At 44.6% G+C, this 19,007-nt stretch overlaps 1 protein-coding gene across 3 annotated transcripts in view; it reads right to left on the reverse strand.

Annotated features, from left to right (window-relative positions):
• The window catches only part of LOC119024546 (receptor-type tyrosine-protein phosphatase beta-like), a 35,055-nt gene extending 16,517 nt beyond the window's left edge, over positions 1 to 18,538 (reverse strand). Inside the window, exons 1-8 of one of the 3 annotated variants that reach the window (XM_037107443.1) lie at positions 18,447 to 18,538; positions 15,498 to 15,899; positions 12,312 to 12,374; positions 4,899 to 6,352; positions 1,877 to 2,135; positions 678 to 965; positions 295 to 558; positions 1 to 218 (exon numbers count right to left, since the gene is read on the reverse strand). The exon at positions 1 to 218 is cut by the window's left edge and continues 46 nt beyond it. In XM_037107443.1, coding sequence (XP_036963338.1) covers positions 1 to 218; positions 295 to 558; positions 678 to 965; positions 1,877 to 2,135; positions 4,899 to 6,352; positions 12,312 to 12,374; positions 15,498 to 15,899; positions 18,447 to 18,498 — 3,000 coding nt within the window. In that variant the 5' untranslated portion in view covers positions 18,499 to 18,538. Of the gene's footprint in view, positions 219 to 294; positions 559 to 677; positions 966 to 1,876; positions 2,136 to 2,627; positions 3,605 to 4,898; positions 6,353 to 12,311; positions 12,375 to 15,497; positions 15,900 to 18,446 lie in introns of those variants that run through there. The other 2 variants (XM_037107444.1, XM_037107445.1) reach the window with 2 other exon arrangements.
• Between the last annotated feature and the right edge of the window lie 469 nt (positions 18,539 to 19,007).

The following is a 19,007-nucleotide window of genomic DNA, read 5'->3' on the forward strand; positions in this document are numbered from 1 at the left end:
GCTCCTCACACACAGCTGATAGCTACATCCAGGCGTCAGACCCTCAAACACCACCCGGGTGATGTTGGGAGGCAGCCGGCGCTCCTGGGGGATCGAGCCCAGAGCTGACAGTGTCACCAGGTAGAGGTCGACACCCCCTGCAGGTGAAAGCCAGGAGGCCTGCAGGTGGTCTGAGCTGCCATTGTTGTCCAGGATCAGGTGCGACACGACAGCTGGGACTGAGGAGAATCACTCTGAATGACTTTATTTATCTTCTCTGTTTAGTTCACACAGAATTATTGTCATAACATCTACCTGTGATGGCCTGTTTGGAGGCGGAGCTCTGTAGGCCAGCAGCCTCTGTTACCACGGTGATGGTGTACAGGGTCCCGGGCTGCAGGCCGTCCAGCCAAGTGGAAGTTACAGTGTTTTGTAGACTGATGCTCTTCAGCAGAACCCCATCCTGATCTGAAAGCAGAACCCTGAACTGCTCGGTTCTGCCCGGACCAGCCTGCCAGGAAACACCAAGGCTGTCTGAGGACGAGGAAGTCACCTGGAGGCCTTGGACAGGTGACGGAGCTGGACGAGGGACGCAAGAATACAGTTTATAGGAGGTGACAGACAGTTGAATAATAATGAGTTTGAGGTGTGTCTCACCTGTAGCAGCTGAGGTGTGGACAGGTGTCTGTGTGTCTCACCTGTAGTAGCTGAGGTGTAGACAGGTGGGGCGCTCTTGTCTCCGGCTGTAGCCACCACACTGATGATGTACAGAGTGCCGGGGACCAGGGAGCTGAATCCTGACTGGGGGGCAGCAGAGTCCATGACTCTGGTTCTGTGGGTGGATCCGGTGCTGGGGTCCTCCAGAGTCACATCGTACCAGTCCACATGACCCGCAGAACGAGACCAGAACACCTGCAGACCTGAAGAGCTGCTGTGAGCCTGAACAGGGTCCAGCTGTACATCAAAACTATCTGGACTGACCGGGTCTGAGGTCGAGGAGACAGAAAACAAAGGAGACAGAAAAGACAACATGAGCTGACCCTTCAGAATAAAAGTCTTCCTGCTCCCATCAGATTAAAGGAGCAGTCCATCCAGAAAGTAACACTCATCAACTCCTCCTCCTGATGATATAAAGTCCACCTCTCCTCCTCCTGATGATATAAAGTCAGGTGAAGTGTTGTAGTCCATAGAACAGTTCTGGAGCTTCACAGTCAAACAGAGTTGCAGCATTCTGATAAACAACTGAAGCAGCTGAGACTTGATTTAAAACGTCAGATGTCTCCATCAACTCGTCTTTTAAGAATGTGTCTGTAACAGGTTAACATTAGGTGTGTGCATGTGTGTGTGTGTGTGTATATGTGTGTGTGTGTGTGTGTGTGTGTGTGTGTGTGTGTGTGTGTGTATGTGTGTGTGTGTGCATATGTGTGTGTGTGTGCATGTGTGTGTGTGTGTATCCTGTGTTTGTGCTGCAGCAGAGATGGAGGAGGTTGATACGATTGTTTCAGCGGCTTAAAGAATGAAACGTTTTCATGGAGCGGCGGTCAGTCCGGACAGGAAACAGAATAATACAGAGGGTGGAGCAGGACGAGGACGAGGACGAGGACGAGGACGAGGACGAGGACGAAGAGCGCCATGCTGAACTCTGGCCTGTTATTACTGATTCACTGCTTCCTGCTGCAGCTCAGCGACCCCCCCCGAGGACAACATGGCAGAGGAACTCATCTGATCCCCTCTGAGGATCAATAAAGTGTCAACTTATACTATAATTATGATCATCTACCAGCTGACACGGGAGCCTTCAGAGGGACAAATAATTAATGGGCAAATTAATATAATGAGTAATCAGTGATACCCAGGATCTTCGGGGTATCACAGGATCTTCTCAGGATCTTCTCACCTGTGCGGACTGATGCGTCGCTCCTCTCTCCATCCATCTCAGACACCACCATCAGATGGTACAGGGTCCCGGGCTGCAGACCGGTCAGGTGACAGGTGAAGGACGGTTCAATCAGCTCGCAGTCGGTGGATCGATCATCAGTCATCAGGCTGAAGTTACAGGATGGACCGGTTGAGGTCAACGTCACAAGCACAGAGTCTGAGCGGCTGCTCATCTCCGTCACGTTCACAGAGCAGCGGGGAGCCTCAGTGGACTGCACCTGAAACAGGAAGTGACATCACCACAGGTGAGAACAGCACCCTCACAGTTAACTCAGGTAACGCTGAGCACAGAGGTGTGAACACTGACACCTCTACTGACCAGCCGCCACTGATTATGTATCATATTACATTCCATAGATGGAGTGCAAACGGCAGGCATACAGGTGAACCACTGACAGGATCCTGACTGGCTGCAACACCTGTAAGACTCACCAGCGCCCAGCGAGCAACAAGGACAACATCCTTTTGTGTTTGTGTATTTCAAGACATAACAGCTGAGGTGGAAAGTTGTAACAGAACAAACACAATAATCACAAGAAGCCCTGTGGGAAACGTGATGGACAGACCAACATGTTGAACTTTAAAGACTCAAACATGAAACATGAACAGGTCGGAGAGACTATGACACGTGTCTCATCACAGTATGTTCCCTCTCTATGTATATAACATCTGCCTGTCGCCCTGATCGAGTCTAAGAAACAATGACTCACCTCATTTATGCTCCAAAATAAAGTGAGTATCAAACATCTGAACATCGCGGCCTCTGGTTCAAATCTGTCCGCTCAGCTGAAGGAGAGGAAACGAGGAGCAACAGAGCTGACATCCCGAGGACAGACAGAGTCAGACGATCCACACAGTGTTCAAGACCAGACTCCTTCTACATCTTCACCATCATCCTCATCATCCTCATTGTCACAGCCGGCAGCCTGCTGTCAGCCAGTGGAGTCAAAGCAAGCTGCCTGCTGTCACGCATGGAAGCAGGACTGTTTCCATCAGTTTCATACCCTCACCACACCCGCCTTCCTTCCTGCCCGCCTCCACTTTCTCGGACGACCTTTAACATCAAACTGAGCTCCATCCATCAGAGCAGCAGCAGCCATTGTTGTGCCTCAGTAAGAGTTATCCAATCAGGAAGCAGCCTCAGAGCAGGGCCATAAGCTGACACTAATGATACAAGAGCTCAGAAGCAGCACTTTAATGTGGATCAGTGAACCTTTGGATTCACCTGGTGAAGATTTTTGTTCAGGTAACAACCATTTTTGAAATCTGCCTTGACAACAGCTGCCCGGACAGTGACTCCCTGAGTCGACAGATGAAGCTACACAGCAGGTCTCACTTCCAGCCAATTGGCTCAGTGAGTTAGGAGCTGGTTCTTGGTATCAGGGGTTGTGGGTTTGAGACCTAGTAAGGATGATGATGGCAGATCAAAATGTCAGCTGTCCTCCACATGAAACACCAGACAACTGTCCTGATGGTGGCATCCCAGCAAGCCTCTAAAATGAATAAAAACAAACAGCTTGGACCGGACCGTGGGTGAAAGCTAACTAAATTTTGCACCAAGGTCCAGTCCCATGCCAGATAACCTCAGCTGTAAACACAAGCCAATAATCCTGATGGTGGCGCTACAGCAAGCATCTAAACTTCAAAACATTGAAAATTCATAACAAATCAACCCACTAGAACTTCACACTTTCATCAAACTGTAGCCTTTTTAAACCTATTAAAAAATATGAAGTCCATCGCTGTTTTTTTGTTAAAATCTCCTCCCACAATTTTTGCCTACAGTGCATGAACATGTTTGACTGTGAACACTACTGTAAAAATATACCTGCAAATTGATAAATAAATCTTCAATGTTCATGAAAAAATTGAACATTCTTTAGAGTCATGGTAGATGATGTTTGACAAATATCAGAACCTTTTTGAGAACATTTTGAATTCTGCTCTCATGTGAATAATTGCAGTCAATGCAAGCAGCATTTTTAAACATCAGTTATTCACTTATGGAGCAAATCAATCATTTTAAAAAACAAATTACCAACATCTCCATGCTGCAATTGTGTATTTTCAGATTTTTGTCTTGATAACTGAATTTTTTACAGTGGTTTCAAATCTGCCTGCACAACAGTGAATGGCTTACTCAATTTGTGAAGCCACTGTTGTATTGCCACTTGCCAATTAGCTCAGAACGTTAGATGACAGTCTTTGGTTCCAGAAGTTGTGCGTTCAAGCCTCAAGTGGTCACAAATGAACATTGTTGTCAACTGTCTTGTCTTCCTATTCTCCTGTTTGTTACTCAGAATTGCCTAAATTTGCCAAAAATAGCCCGGACCCGACCCATCACTGCACAGCAGCTGTAATCTTCTACTTGTGTCTCTGTGTGTGATGAAGCGGTTGGCTGCTCTTGTGTAGCATCTTCAATATGAATAGATGTTTCTGTTCCTGTTCACTCGCTGCTATTTTTATCATTAAATGAAGCTGAAAAAACACAATCTCTCTACATGAAGTCTGGGTGGAGTGCGGGTGGAGGTTTGAACAACCGTGGTAGATCAGAGACAAACTGCCAGTGGAGACAACATGTCCCACATTTCTCTTCATCAGACAGTTCAACTCCAGATACATCACTGAGACAACAGCAGCTCTGAGCTCAGCTACATGCTAACATCAACATGCTAACATGCTGATGTTCAGCAGGTATAATGTTTCTCATGTTCACCATCTTAGTTTAGCATGTTAGCATGCTAACATTAGTTTATTAGCCAATTATCAGTAAACATAACATTTGATCTGAACTCATGTAAACAATAAGCTCTGATTAACAATCAAACTCAAAATGAATCACCTAGTCACTGTGTGTGTGTTTAATTTTGATTCATTGTATTTTTGTGAACAGTTTCATCTAAAAATACTGTGATACGTCACTGATTCATGATGTTAGAGAAACATTCAGAGACGCAGAAGTGAAGCAGCAGAATACTCACAGGTGTAGTTGTGGTTTCAGGTGTAGTCGTAGTTTGAGGAGGAGCTGTGGTTGTTCTGCTGGCTGTCATAGCTGCAAGTGTGGTTGTACTGGTGGTGGTGGTGAGTGGAGCGGTTGTTGCCATGGGTGTGGTCATCGCAGTCTGTGTCATTGTGGATGTCACAGATGTAGTTACAGGCGTGGTTGCAGGTTTGGTTGTAGGTGGTGTTGTAGGACTGGTGGGTGGGGCTGTTGGAGCAGAGCTGGTGATCCTCCCTGTGGACATCACCCCAGCTGTTGGAGATGTGGGTGGAGCTCCTTCAGTGGTGGTGCTGCCTGAGAGTTTTGTATGAACAGAGAGCTGCAGTGTCAAGCTAACTGTGGGTGGAGGCTGTGAGGTCATAGGCAGGACATGGTCGGTGGAGGGTGGATGTGTCTCCATGACTGGTGTAGACATCACAGGTGTAGCTGTGGTGGAGGCAGGTGGAGGGGAAGTCCTGCTGTGGGATGTCTCTGTGTCAGGAGTCGAATGTGTCCAATCAGAACGAGCTGATGAAACAACAGCAGCTTCAGTGGTGACATCAGTGGTGATGTCAGCAGTGACGTCAGTGGTGACGTCAGTGGTGACGTCAGTGGTGATGTTGGAGGTAACGTCAGTGGTGATATCAGTGGTGATGTCAGCGGTGACGTCAGCGGTGACATCAGTGGTGACGTCAGCGGTGACGTCGGAGGTGACGTCAGCGGTGACATCAGTGGTGACGTCAGCGGTGACGTCGGAGGTGACGTCAGTGGTGACATCAGTGGTGACATCAGCGGTGACATCAGTGGTGACATCAGCGGTGACGTCAGCAGTGACGTTGGAGGTGACGTCAGCAGTGACGTTGGAGGTGACGTCAGCAGTGACGTCAGCGGTGACGTCGGAGGTGACGTCAGCGGTGACGTCGGAGGTGACGTCAGCGGTGACGTCAACAGTGACATCAGCGGTGACATCAGCGGTGACATCAGCAGTGACGTTGGAGGTGACATCAGTGGTGACATCAGCGGTGACGTCAGCAGTGACGTTGGAGGTGACGTCAGCGGTGACGTCGGTGGTGACGTCGGCGGTGACGTCACTGCTGACGTCGGCGGTGACGTCAGTGTTGGTCTCTGATGAAGACCATAAGACATCAGAGGACAGCAGTGTGACTGTCTGTGTCTCTGGTTCATTTCCTGTCCAGGTGAAGTAGCCGTGCTCTGTGGTGGTCTGGTCACCTGTTTGGAGCTCAGGTGTGTTCATACCTGATGAAGCTCTGCTGGTGACTGAAGGGTGGAACTGTGAGGTGGAGGCCTGTCGGGTGGTGCGATGGGTCTTTATTCCGTGTGATGACTGTTGGTTAGTGACAGTCATGGCAGGACTCATGATGGAGTTGACGGTGCTAGACAGGCCCACTGGTTTATGTGTGGAGGAATAAAAGATGGTGGAGACGTGAGAGGTGTCTGAAAAACAAAGAGAAAAATGTGAGTGACACGATATTAAACTGATGAATGTACAGAACGAGGACATGATGACACAGCCCTCAGACGAGCTCAACCAATCATTTAATTTAGGCTGTATGACATTACCTGTCTGTCTGCCTACACACCTGTCTGTCTGTGGTTCCACCAGGCTTATTCAGAAACATATTAACAAGCTAGTTGCACGCCAATAGCAGAGAATTTGCAGCTAAAATTTCCCAATGCTAACATGCTAGCTTGACAGTGCTGAGTGCGCTATAGTGCTGTTTGTTGTTTACATTCATGACGATGATACGAGGTGTCTTCAGCTGCATCTGTGCATCGGAAGAAGCTGATTGCTGGAGTGTTGGGCCAGTGATGTTAATTTGAATTGTACTCAGCACTCAATTATAAAAAGTAACTGAGTAGATTATATAGTGTATAGTGTACTAAAAGTACAAGTAACTACAAAAAATTACTTAATTACAATCAAGATGATGCATAGATGTAATTAGTTACTTCCACTCCTGGCCACAGTTCCTCTTGAACACCACAGTAATGTGGATACAGACACATTTACATTTCTGTCCAAAGTGACTTGCAGTATTTCATACATTCACACACTGATGGTGGCGGCTGCCATGCAAGCTGCCCACTAGTACATCAGGAGCAGTTTGGGCTTCAGTGTCTTGCCAAGAGACACTTTGACATACAGACCAGGGGAACTGAACCAGCAGCTTTCCAATACCTCAATATGCCTCTACCCCTGAGCCACAGCCGCCCACACACATGTGAGCTGGTAATCTGGATACTGTGACAGGAAAAGCTGTTGATGTGTTTCCTGAACCAGCAGACAGCAGAAACAATGTGAGGAGGGAAGTCTGCTCTGACCGTCGGCCATGTTCACCTCCTCTCATTAACACTTCCTGTCATGCTTCCTCATGTTCACCATCTTAGGTTACTGTGTTAGCATGATGACATTAGCTTATTAGGATTAAACACAGAGAACAGCTGAGGCTGATGGAAAAGGTGTTTTCAATGGAAAGAAGTTAAAGCTTCAAACAGACTCTTCGTTACAGCTTATTAACTGAGACATTCTCCAATTCGTCCACTAGATCCTTCGCTACAGGTCAGACAGGTTGAACCGGGTCCAGCTGTGCTACAGTGTTGTTCTGACTTATTTTTTGGTGTCGGGCAGGAAATCACACATCTGTGGAGTCACTAATACATTACCAGCAGCCACGACTTTAATCGCAAATGTTGGGACCCACAGATGAAGTCGTTCGTTGTGAATTTCATAAGGAACTCAGAGTGACAGACCCCCGTCTGACCAGTTAAAACTCCAGCACCTTCCTTGTTCTCTCTCTCTCACTCGATGTCCCCCCACGGGGCTGCCTGCTTTCAAGATCTCTTCTTCTGGTCTAACAGCTGCAGAGAGCTGCAACCTGTATTTGCAACAGGCTCAAAGAACTTCTTCTACTGCAGTGAAACAAAGTCCTTCTGATCAACATACGTGTGAATGATGCTTCAAACAGACTCAGTTAACCATCCTCTCCAACCTGGCATCACGTCTCACACACACACACACACACACACACACACACACACACACACACACACACACACACATTATAACATATATGATATAATAATTAATAAGTGATTGTATGTTGAATTCAGTTTCACGCCTTTCTATTTGGTAAAGGGTCGTTCTTCCTCGGCGATGAAAAGGGCTGTGTTGAACTTAAATATTAATTCACCTCCTCAGCTCTGATTAACAGTCTCCTGCATTCTACATGCAGCTGACAGTGGAGTTAGGACAGGTCACAGCTCATTTTCTGCCTCAGACTGTCACTGTGTTTGACCAGTGTGTAGTGCTGGGGTCATCCCTATGTTCCCACATTTCTAGGACACATTCAAAATTAGGTCTTGTGTTCCCACACTTCCCTTCAATTTAAGCCCTATCCTCCCACAAGATATTTTGGAAGCACTTTATGGTAAATGCATGAATGAATGAATGAATGAATGAATGAATGAATGAATGAATGAATGAGTTATAAAATAAATAATGTAATAAATAATAAACAATTGTGATTAGTAGCAGCAGAAATCGTTACAATCACTATCATTACAAGAAAAAATAAAATAGGCTGATCGAAAAGGGTTTTGGCTGAAGCAGAGCTTGTAGATTGTTTTCATTTCCTTAAGTCAGACAAACAAAATCAGATAAGAACAAATATTTATTATAGATAATTACTATAAAGTGCTTCCGAGTTTTCTCTGTGCACATGTTATTATTGTGTTTGCTAAAATGGCTGCTGTTCATCAAAGCTTGATCCCTGGAAACCGTGGAGGAAAGGTTGTAGTTGTTCAGAACTTCCGTTTCTATCAACATGAAAAGATTCATTGGCATTGTTGACGCCAGAACTGCAGAGCAAAGGTGTACACAAACCTGCTGAATAAAGAGGATGAGGGCCCAGTTATCAGAGTGATTGGGTTCCTTGAGGAGGACCAAACCCAGCCCCAGAATGAAGACATGATTAGCAGAGCAGAGCTTCCAGATGTTGGAAGAGATGATCCATTGGTGGCAGTAAGATGAGTTTACAAGGCAGAATTTGTGTGCCATTGTCAGGCAGTCTGAGGAGGAGGTGATAGACCACTGGCAGAGAGAGGCGATGCACCCCCACGATGGCGACGAAAGTGGAGGATCTTAGAGGCCACACTAGTCTGACTGAGGGGACAGTATAATGATGGCAATCGAAATTTTGAGTCCTACTGGGACTCTGTCAGCCACTGTGTTGTGGAGGCTGTTTAGAGTTGCCCTGCTTGTGGACATTTGCTGTTCCCTGGCATCATTTTCACTTACCCTTTGCTAAAGTGAAGCTCCTTATAGTAAATAGTCTTAAAAGGACATTGGATAAAGTGGAAGAAGATGGATGAAGAGACTGTTTGAATGTGTACTGTTTATTAAAGACTTATAGAAGTTTAAATGTGCACTGTGTCTAAATTGCACTAAGTCATGGAAGTGCGTTTAATTTAGGTATGAGGGTTTGTCATTCCACAGTAACCCCATGTTGGTGTAATGGTGTTGAGCTCGAGAGAGTTTGGAGTCTAGCTCTCTCCTTCAAATTGCTGGCCAGGGGATTGAGTGGTGAACCCTCAACTACAAGGGGACAATTGATTACAAAACACAGAACAAGATGTAAATATCCTTTATGTGCCAAAAAACACTCACCAAGAGAGTAGCACAGTAGACTTGATGACACTGGCAGGTTGACACAGAGGAGTTTTCAAATAGGCATCCTCCTTCCTTAATGTTTCCTCCATGAGCCTCTGACGCCTCCAGAGAGCTGGAAAGTGACACCAAGCATCCCAGGAGCACCAACCTGGCTTCCCAGAGTTAGTGATGCACTGCAAACTCTGGTTTGTGTCCAGTTGCTGCGCTTCATTTGTCTGATCTGACCAGAAGCTAGTCAATGCCAGGGCTCTGTACTAATTAGTTTAGTTTGTTTATTTAAAAGTACAATGTGCACTTAGAAAAGGGGCATAGAATCTGATACAAATTCATGAAAAAGGAAATGTGGGAACATAGGGCTGTGGGAACATAGGGCTGTGGGAACAGGGTTAGGGTAACCCTAACCATCCCATAGTGCTCCTCACACTACTGAGGAGCACTATGGGGAGAAAATAATCCAGAGATTCTGTTAGAATCCTGCCGTGTCTTTATGAGAGGCAGAGAAAGTGAATGGATGGTTTCTGCATGCATGGTTCCCACCGTGAAGCATGGAGGAGGAGGTGTGATGGTGTGAGGCTGCTTTGCTGGTGACACTGTTGGGGATTTATTCAAAACTGAAGGCACATTGAACCAGCATGGCTACCACAGCATCCTGCAGCCACATGCCATCCCATCTCGTTTGTGTTTAGTTGGACCATCATTTATTTTATAACAGGACAATGACCCCCAAACACACCTCCAGGCTGTGTGAGGGCTATTTGACGGAGAAGGACAGTGATGGAGTGCTGCACCAGATGACCTGGCCTCCACAGTCACCTGACCTAAACCCAGTCCAGTTGGTTTGGGATGAGATGGACTGCAGAGTGAGGGCAGAAAGGCCAACAAGTGCTCAGCATCTCTGGAAACTCCTTCAAGGCTGTTGGAAAACCATTTCAGGTGACGACCTCATGAGGCTCATCGAGAGAATGCCAAGAGTGAGCAAAGCAGTAATCAATGCAAAGGGGGGCTATTTTAAAGAATCTAAAATATAAAACATGTCCAGAGTTATTTCACACTTTTTTGTTTACTACAAAATTTCATGTGTTCATTCATAGATTTGATGCCTTCAGTGAGGATCTACAATGTAAATAGTGGGGATGTCCCCATCAGGTTTTATTTACCCCCATCCAAGTCCTAATAATCAGTATCTGCCGTTACCGAGTCCCGATCCGATACTCATAATTTCCTGGATAATACAGCTGCATTAAGAAAAAAAAGTACTTGCATTCCTAAATAGTTGAAACAAAGTAAATACTTTCATACGACTCTTTCTTACTCTGCAGATGCTGCCTCCATATCATCCACTGCTTTTACAAATTCCTCATGTTGTCACGTAAAATGACGTGGATGCGCTGCTTGTCTATTTCATAGTGTTCAGCATCTCCTTGAATGTCTGGTTTTTTGTTTGGCCTTTTGGTTTTTATTGATAGGATAGCTGAAGCCTTTTGACAGGAAACAGGATGAGAGAGAGTGACACGCAGCAAAGGGACCCGAGCTGGGAGTCAAACTCAGGTCTGCTGCAGTGAGGACAAAGCCTCTGCACACGGGATGGCTGCTCTACCCACTGAGCTAAACAGCACCCCGACTGTCTGTTTTACATGCTCTGCTGTATGAGAGCCACCAAACTGGTGCACATATGACACTAACTCGAGAGTGGAGTCAATGTGATGTAATGCAAAGATGGCAGGGCAAACCTGGGATTCAAAAACTCCAGGTGACGAATAAACCTTATCCTCTACCACAGAGATGAGCTGGTTATCCAGAGAGATTAATTCAGTTACCCTCTCTGTAAGATTTGTGGCCATGTCACTGTCTTGAGGACATTTTTCTTTCCTTTTGAAAGTATCCGCGAGAGTTTGTTGCTTCGGTGTCTTTGCCTGTAATGCTTGAGTGAACTCGCTGTATTCTTTGAGTGTTTGTTTTTTATTTGCCGTATCAAATGTGTAGTATTAATGTAGCTCTTTTGTTATCCCCCCAACCCGCGAAACGGTCATATTGCAGATTTTACATGTCGCCATTGGACTAATTTTGAAGTTGAAGTTGAACCCACTTTATAAATTTGTTCCCAAATCCAAATCATTCCAAAGTATTAAAAAGGTAGGGCCATTCAACCTTGACAAAGGAGGGCCATATCTGAAGTGTCCTCCAAGCTTTGAATAATATCAAGGACCCTTCTAACATTGGGGAACCCTTGGTGACCAATGATAAACCCATTCTGATCTCTGTGTATTACATTAAGTAATGATACTTGTAGCTGTCTTGCTAAGACTTTACACAGAATACTGAGGTCAGAACTGAGTAAACTTATACGTCTCGTATTTTCACATCTATTGTTACTGATTAGGATGAACTGTAATTTATTACATGTCCCCTCAAGAAGGGTTTAAAAACATCCCATTTGACACATGCTGTTGTTTGTGTCCATCTCGGTGGATCTCTAATAAGGGTCCATCTGTGTACATCATACAGCACAGTCCATGGTCCAATGTTAATATACTGCTGTAGGAACGATCCTATCTAGATGCAGAGATTAAAAAGTAATCTATCCATGAGTGTGTCTGATAAGTACTTGACTGACAGGAGTGGGCATCATCATTAGGTTTCAAGTGTCTCCAGATGTCTAACAGATTTAACTCCTAATGAAACAATCAATGGTTGTTCTACTTCTATTATGAGATTGATCAATACCTGTAGATCTGTCCCTGACTGGATGTGGTGTACAGTTCCAGTCCCCAGCAGTTCCATACTCTCCTGGGAGGGATGCAAGTGTGAGAAATACATTTGTAAAAAAGCTGGGTTCATCTGTACTGGGGCTGTATATATATTCACCAAATTCATGTTTAATGAGAACAGATCCCTGGATGATCAAATATCTACCAAATGTATCCTCGGTTACATTAGAAACCTGAGAGGGCACTGATTGGTGCATTAGTGTTTTAACTCCCTTGCCTGTGTTGTAAATGATGCTGCACAGATGCTCTCCTGCCACCTCCTTCTAATTCTTACAGTGTTTCCTGCAGATAAAAACATATTTGATTTGATGTCTTTCAACTTATTTATAACCTGGTTCATTTGCTTTTCTTTGCTTTTTGTAAACCTCTGCAATTCCAGGAGGAAGCAAGTTCTATTTTTTGAGACGTTCCAAATAATATTCCATGAGGTAATGAAAATGACATATCAGAGAGGATTAACACATTTAAACCTTATAACATTCATTGGACACACTGAACAGTAGAAAAAAAATAACTCCATTCTCCCAACTAAATGGGATGCTCCCCTAGATTTGCTTCCGGCTACTGTTGCGAACAGATCCTGGATCAGTCCACTCTAAAACAAAAATAAAAAAAGATAATTAGGTGTAATGTGCCCTTGCTAATCTGCTCGTTTTACTTCTATCAAAATAGTTACTCCTGGAAAAAGTGGTATATAAGTGCAAGCTCAGAAATTGCAAGTTAAAATACTGACATTGTTGCAGCTTTTAATTTACCAACATTTACTTAAAAAAGTCGTTTTGTTTTACGTACAAAAATTACTGAAGAGTGAAAAATAATATAGGGGGCAATGTTTGAGTGGAATTCCATTACAATAACAGACATGATAGTATCTTTACTGTATTATCACACAGACTGTCTTAGTGTGCAAACCATCCTACATCTGCAGCAGTTAAATGAGAAACGTTCAAACTTAAGGGGGGTACACACATAACGATAATCGGGCTGATTTCGCTCAGATTTGACTCCTTCCTGGCCACAGAAGATTATCTTCTGTCTTATAAGAAGATCCTATGCGATAATCCTGTGGTCTGTGGTGCGTTAAGAGTCAATCTGTCCCAATAATTTGCTCAGAAATAGGTTGCAGCCGACAATCATAAATGTTAATTTTGTTCAATATTTACAACAACAAATCTTAATATGTGTGGGGAAAGCCGACGACTCCTGAGTCACTACTCATGTGACGTGAAAGGGAACGTAGCCAACCAGCTGACTAAGGAACATGGAAGCGGACATAAATAAAAACAGAGGCAAAATCTAACTTTTCCTATGGGGGTGTTTGAATTTGCCATTTTAATGTTTTTAATGGGTTTAGCGTCAGCGCTACCATTAACTGTTATGCACTACAGTCAATCGTCATACTGGTGGTTAATGCAAGTATTGTGTGTTTTCAGAAAAGCTCACATTCCCTCTTCTATGTCTTCAATGTCTTTCATGTTTTAAAATGTTTATTTACTCTCTTATTATATACAGTCTAAGCTCTTTTCCGTTTATGAAGAGCTCGGTGACACTGGGGTTGTTGCCATTGGTTACTGTAGGTCACGTTTGATCACGCGATATTTCTGGCTCAGAGGACGAGATTCTAGTTCGGCCGTAAGACAGATAATCTTTATGTGTGTGGTGTCCTGTGCTGAGAATATCGGAGCACACCACACACAGTACGATAAAGCTGATTTTTTAATCTTCATGTGTGGGAGCTCTACAGATAAAATATCTCTTAAGATTCATAAAATCCTTCTGTGTGTACCCCCTTTAGTCTCCTGCTTTTTCAGGGCTAAACAGTGTTTCTATGCTCCTTCATGTAACGACAAACATCCCTGACTGGAGCGAGTTGTGTGCAAACACAATACTGATACACTGATGCCTTTAACTTTAGCATGTTAAGAGAGAATATTTTACTTTAAGGGAAAAAAAACACAGAGGATTTTTTTACGCTTCGTTGATTCCCGTTTCATTGGTTTAAGCACCACAAATTCTACAGTTGCACAGTCTGTTGTTGCACAATCCCTCTGACCGTACGATCAACCTCACATGTGCAGGTTAACACAAACATGTAGCAGACGGTCCTGTTGCTCGCTCTCTCTCAGGCGTCAACATTTACTGCTGCTTCTTCTTTCACCTTGCTTATGAAGTGTTGCACTTCCGTCAGAGTGTTAAATATGCGTGTTTGTTCTCTGTAAGTTATCACCAGTTTGGCGGAGGTTTCATGCTGTGTCTGAGGCCCAGGCTCCAATCCTCCAAACTTTGTGTCTTGTCTGCAGTGCTTTAACCGTTTCTTGTAGTTCAGTGTGTTCGTCCTCCTTTCGGTGCACTCCACCAGTTCTTTTCTGTTTTCTTCAACAGCACGCAGGATCCCATCATGTCTGGTTGAGGACTCGGACTTCAAGCTGTGTATTGCCGCCAGTATCTCTGCTTTAGCTCCGTGCTAACGTTAGCCTCTTTGCTAGCTTGATTTTCCATGCTTTGCACCCTGAAGTCAGTAAACTTTGCTTGCGTCTTCCCTTTATTTCTGCTCAGTTTTCCAAGATTTGGCCTAACTGCTTGGAGACCAAGGGTCGCCTACACTTTTTAGGTGCAGTTCTGTATTCTATGTCAGGATTTATTAGGATTTTTTGCAGTGCAGGGTTGAGCGTGACTAGCCTTCGGTCATACTGGGAGTGACTATTTTGACTTATTGTGACATCATTTCATTGATTATCATAAAATGTTTCACATAAATGTGTTCGGTCTAAAAGGCTTTGAGTGGATAAACTACGACTACTGATTAAAACTGTCATAGAGATCAACCAGTCATCACTTCACTGCACCTCCATGACGTAATGATGTCATCATGAGCAGACAGTGTGATGAAGTCAGTTATTAATCAAGTTAACAATGTTCAAACTCAGAACGATTTGAACGTGATTAAGTCAACAACGATGTCCGTGGATCCAAACTGTCCTCATGTGAGTCATCAGGTAATTAAACTTACATTAATCACATCACAGTGATGACACAGTTGGATGTGGCTACAGGTGCATCAGTCCCAGGTGTTCAGACAAGCGTGTGTGTGTGTGTGTGTGTGTGTGTGTGTGTGTGTGTGTGTGTGTGTGTTTCCTCTCACCTGTTTCGGTGCACAGTGGTGTCATCAGTGTCTTCCCTCCTGAGTCAATGTCGTATTTCCTCCACTCTGACATCTTCATGTGTTCTCCAATCACCAGCCGTGTTCCCAGTTTCCTCAGGTACAGGTGTGTCTCGGCCAATCCGAGGGCTCCCTCTGTGTTGTGGCAGTTCCACGCCGGCGCCTTCCTGCACGCGCTCAGCTTGGCAAGGCGGACGTGGACCGGCAGGTGGGGGCTGGGGTCCACCCACAGACACCTGGACGACTGAGTGTGGAGCAACCTGGTACCACCCAGCCACGCCCACTGTTGGGCAGGGTTAGTGACATCACAGTGTCCCAGGATAACCAGCTGACTTTGTGTTGACAGACACAACCCATGTGGGGTCAACGTGACAAGGAAACCAGCTGAGGACACAGGAGACAGAGAGGATGACATCATAGACAGAAACTACAGGTGTTCTGAATATAAAACATCATTGACTTACACTGAAGGCGTCTTCATGAGGATACAGTCATGACGTCAGGGTTAGAGTTTTACATTCACATCATCTCCTCTTTGTATTCATTATTCTATATCATGATATATATTAAATATTATAATACACCACTGTGATGTTGTATGACTGTGTACTGTATCAGCCTTCACTATATTCTGAGGATTTCATTAACTTCCTGAACATCTGATCCACATTAAATCATAATTATGTTTATATATAATCATATCAAAAAGAACCATTAAGTCCAACACACTGAGGTTCAACCTTCCAGTTTACTCACCTGTTTATGAGCAATCCATTACTTGTCCTGGCCACTCAGGTTACACACAGTGATGTCACCCTGTGCTGTTCACTGAAGACCACAGCGTATTGATTTACAACTGTAAACAGGCACTTCGACCAGAACTACTTAAGCTCCAGATGTGTCCAGACATCAAATTAATAGACAGCCACAAGCCAATCAGAGACATGTATTCACCCAGGCCATTTATAATTCAACCAGTGATGTGTTCAGGTAAGGTCCCGCCAAATTAAATAATATTTAACAAGGCCCCGTGGTCCGTCCTATAGGTCCACGGTCCATCCTATAGCCCCACGGTCCATCCTATAGACCTGTGGTCCATCCTATAGCCCCACAGTCCATCCTATAGACCTGTGGTCCATCCTATAGACCTGCGGTCCATCCTATAGCCCCACGGTCCATCCTATAGCCCCGTGGTCTGTCCTATAGCCCCACAGTCCATCCTATAGACCTGCGGTCCATCCTATAGGTCCACGGTCCTTCCTATAGCCCCGCGGTCCATCCTATAGGTCCACGGTCCTTCCTATAGCCCCACGGTCCATCCTATAGCCCCGTGGTCTGTCCTATAGCCCCACAGTCCATCCTATAGACCTGCGGTCCATCCTATAGGTCCACGGTCCTTCCTATAGCCCCGCGGTCCATCCTATAGCCCCGCGGTCCGTCCTATAGGTCCATGGTAAAGAACCTTCAGAGACAGGTCTGTAGAGATCTGAAGGTTCCCCTCTGTTACAACCCCTGAGGTCATATAAACATTTCTGTGTGCGCTAGTCTTTCCTTGAATAACCCTGTTTTACCTGAGTGTGAGTGTGTGTGATTGGTTGCGGGTGTGTTTGAGTGATTGCAGGTTGTCAAGGGAGCTGATTGATTCCCGCCTTGTAGCCAGGAGTTTAAGGGCCGGCTCCTCCCAGTTCCTGGGGGCTCTCTTCTGTCAGCCAGACTGCCAGCATGTTTGATTGTGTACAATATGTGTTTTGAATAAAGCCATTTAAAAGGCTTCACTGTTGGTGGCGCTCAGGGGACAGGAAGAGGGGAGTCTCATTTTCATGTTGGACATTTCCCCTCGACCCTGGTCGTAACACCCTCACAGGACCTTATTGATCAAACCTTTGTCTGCCAGTATTAATAAAGTATAGTAGTAATAAGTATTGATCTGGTCTGAACTGGGTCAGAATTTCACACATGTTGTTTGTCAGTTTGTTGTCATTAAAGTCAAACCTCATGTAGTTTTGTGTTAAAGCTCAGTGAATTATACTGTCTCATCAACATGGCACCAGAACCAACATGGAGCCAAGTGGGTCAGAAAAGGTCGTGAACAAGATGAACATCACAATGAATCTGCTCTCGCTGACAGCTCCAGTTCTGTGAGAGGAGAGCTGGTTCTGATTCAGTTCTGTGCGCTGCTGATATCCAGGAGCAGCTCTACAAGTGTGTATGATTCACGACACAGTTCAAACAGGATCAATACTTTCCATGTGATGATCTTATAGAACGTGATGATCTTACAGAACATGGTGATCTGAACTTTAGAAATCTGCTTACTGAGTGAACAGCTCCGTTTTTATGATCAGTCGTGTAGAAATAAGATTTATTACTATTATTATTATTATTATGAAGTACATTTTGATTCACTGCACTGAATATTTTCATTTTTTCAGCTTCACACTTCTTTTGCTCAACATCTCAGACTAACTAAAGATGTTTGATAACTTTTAGTTACTTGACAGATTATGAATATAATCAGCTGATAAGTGATGATGTGTTACCTCCAGCAGTTCATACAGCCAATGAGCAGCTCTGCATCACGAGTACTTTTGCTTTTGTACTAAAGTATATTTTAATGAAAGTACCTTTTATACTTTTAGAAGAAGTAAATGTACTTCCTGTCATTAATGACACACACATTTCTGATCTGAACAAGAAATAAGTTTACTGCAATCTGAATACTTCTGATTTCTAACTACTTTCTGACTAAGTTATCTCCTTTGAATATAAGACACTGTTTCATGTACCCAGTGAGTATTTGAGTATTTATACTGTAATCTGATCTGAACTAAAAACCTTTTGTTAGTAGTTTGATCTCTCTCTCTCTCTCTCTCTCTCTCTCTCTCACACACACACACACACACACAGAACATCTTCATCATCAGTACTCACACACACAGCTGAATGTGACGAGCATGAAGAGCAGTGGCGTCGGAGCGTCCATGTTTCTGTGCGTCCTGCAGCCTCAGATGAGCAGAATGAAGAGCTAAAGGGAAGTGAGTGTTTGTGGGGAGGAAAGAGTCAGCGAGCAGCGTTTCCTTCTATTCAATTGTTGTGGACCTTTCACAGCCAAGGAGTCTGACGGAAATACCAGAGTCCATCGTTCACATGTTCACAGCCCTGATGAACCCGAAGCACAGCAGCTCACATACATGTCAAACTCTCATAATCATAATAATCATAATGACCATAATAATGATAATAATCACACAGAGGCAGGAGGAGGAGTCAGGTCCTGTATGTTCAGTCTCAGGTCACATGAGATGTCAACACATTCAGTTATACGCTCATTTTATCCAACCGTGCTTTTACGTGTGAACAGTGATTTTACTTCCATGAGGCAGAACAAATATGGCCGACCATCTCCATCCTGTCTGCCTTCATCTTTAAAGGAGCAGTTCACCCAAAGTAAAGTTCGGTCTTTGGTCTTTCACCATCCTGAGTGTTGAACGT

The sequence above is a fragment of the Acanthopagrus latus genome, chromosome 8, assembly GCF_904848185.1.
Source record: "Acanthopagrus latus isolate v.2019 chromosome 8, fAcaLat1.1, whole genome shotgun sequence".
Lineage (NCBI taxonomy): Eukaryota > Metazoa > Chordata > Actinopteri > Spariformes > Sparidae > Acanthopagrus > Acanthopagrus latus.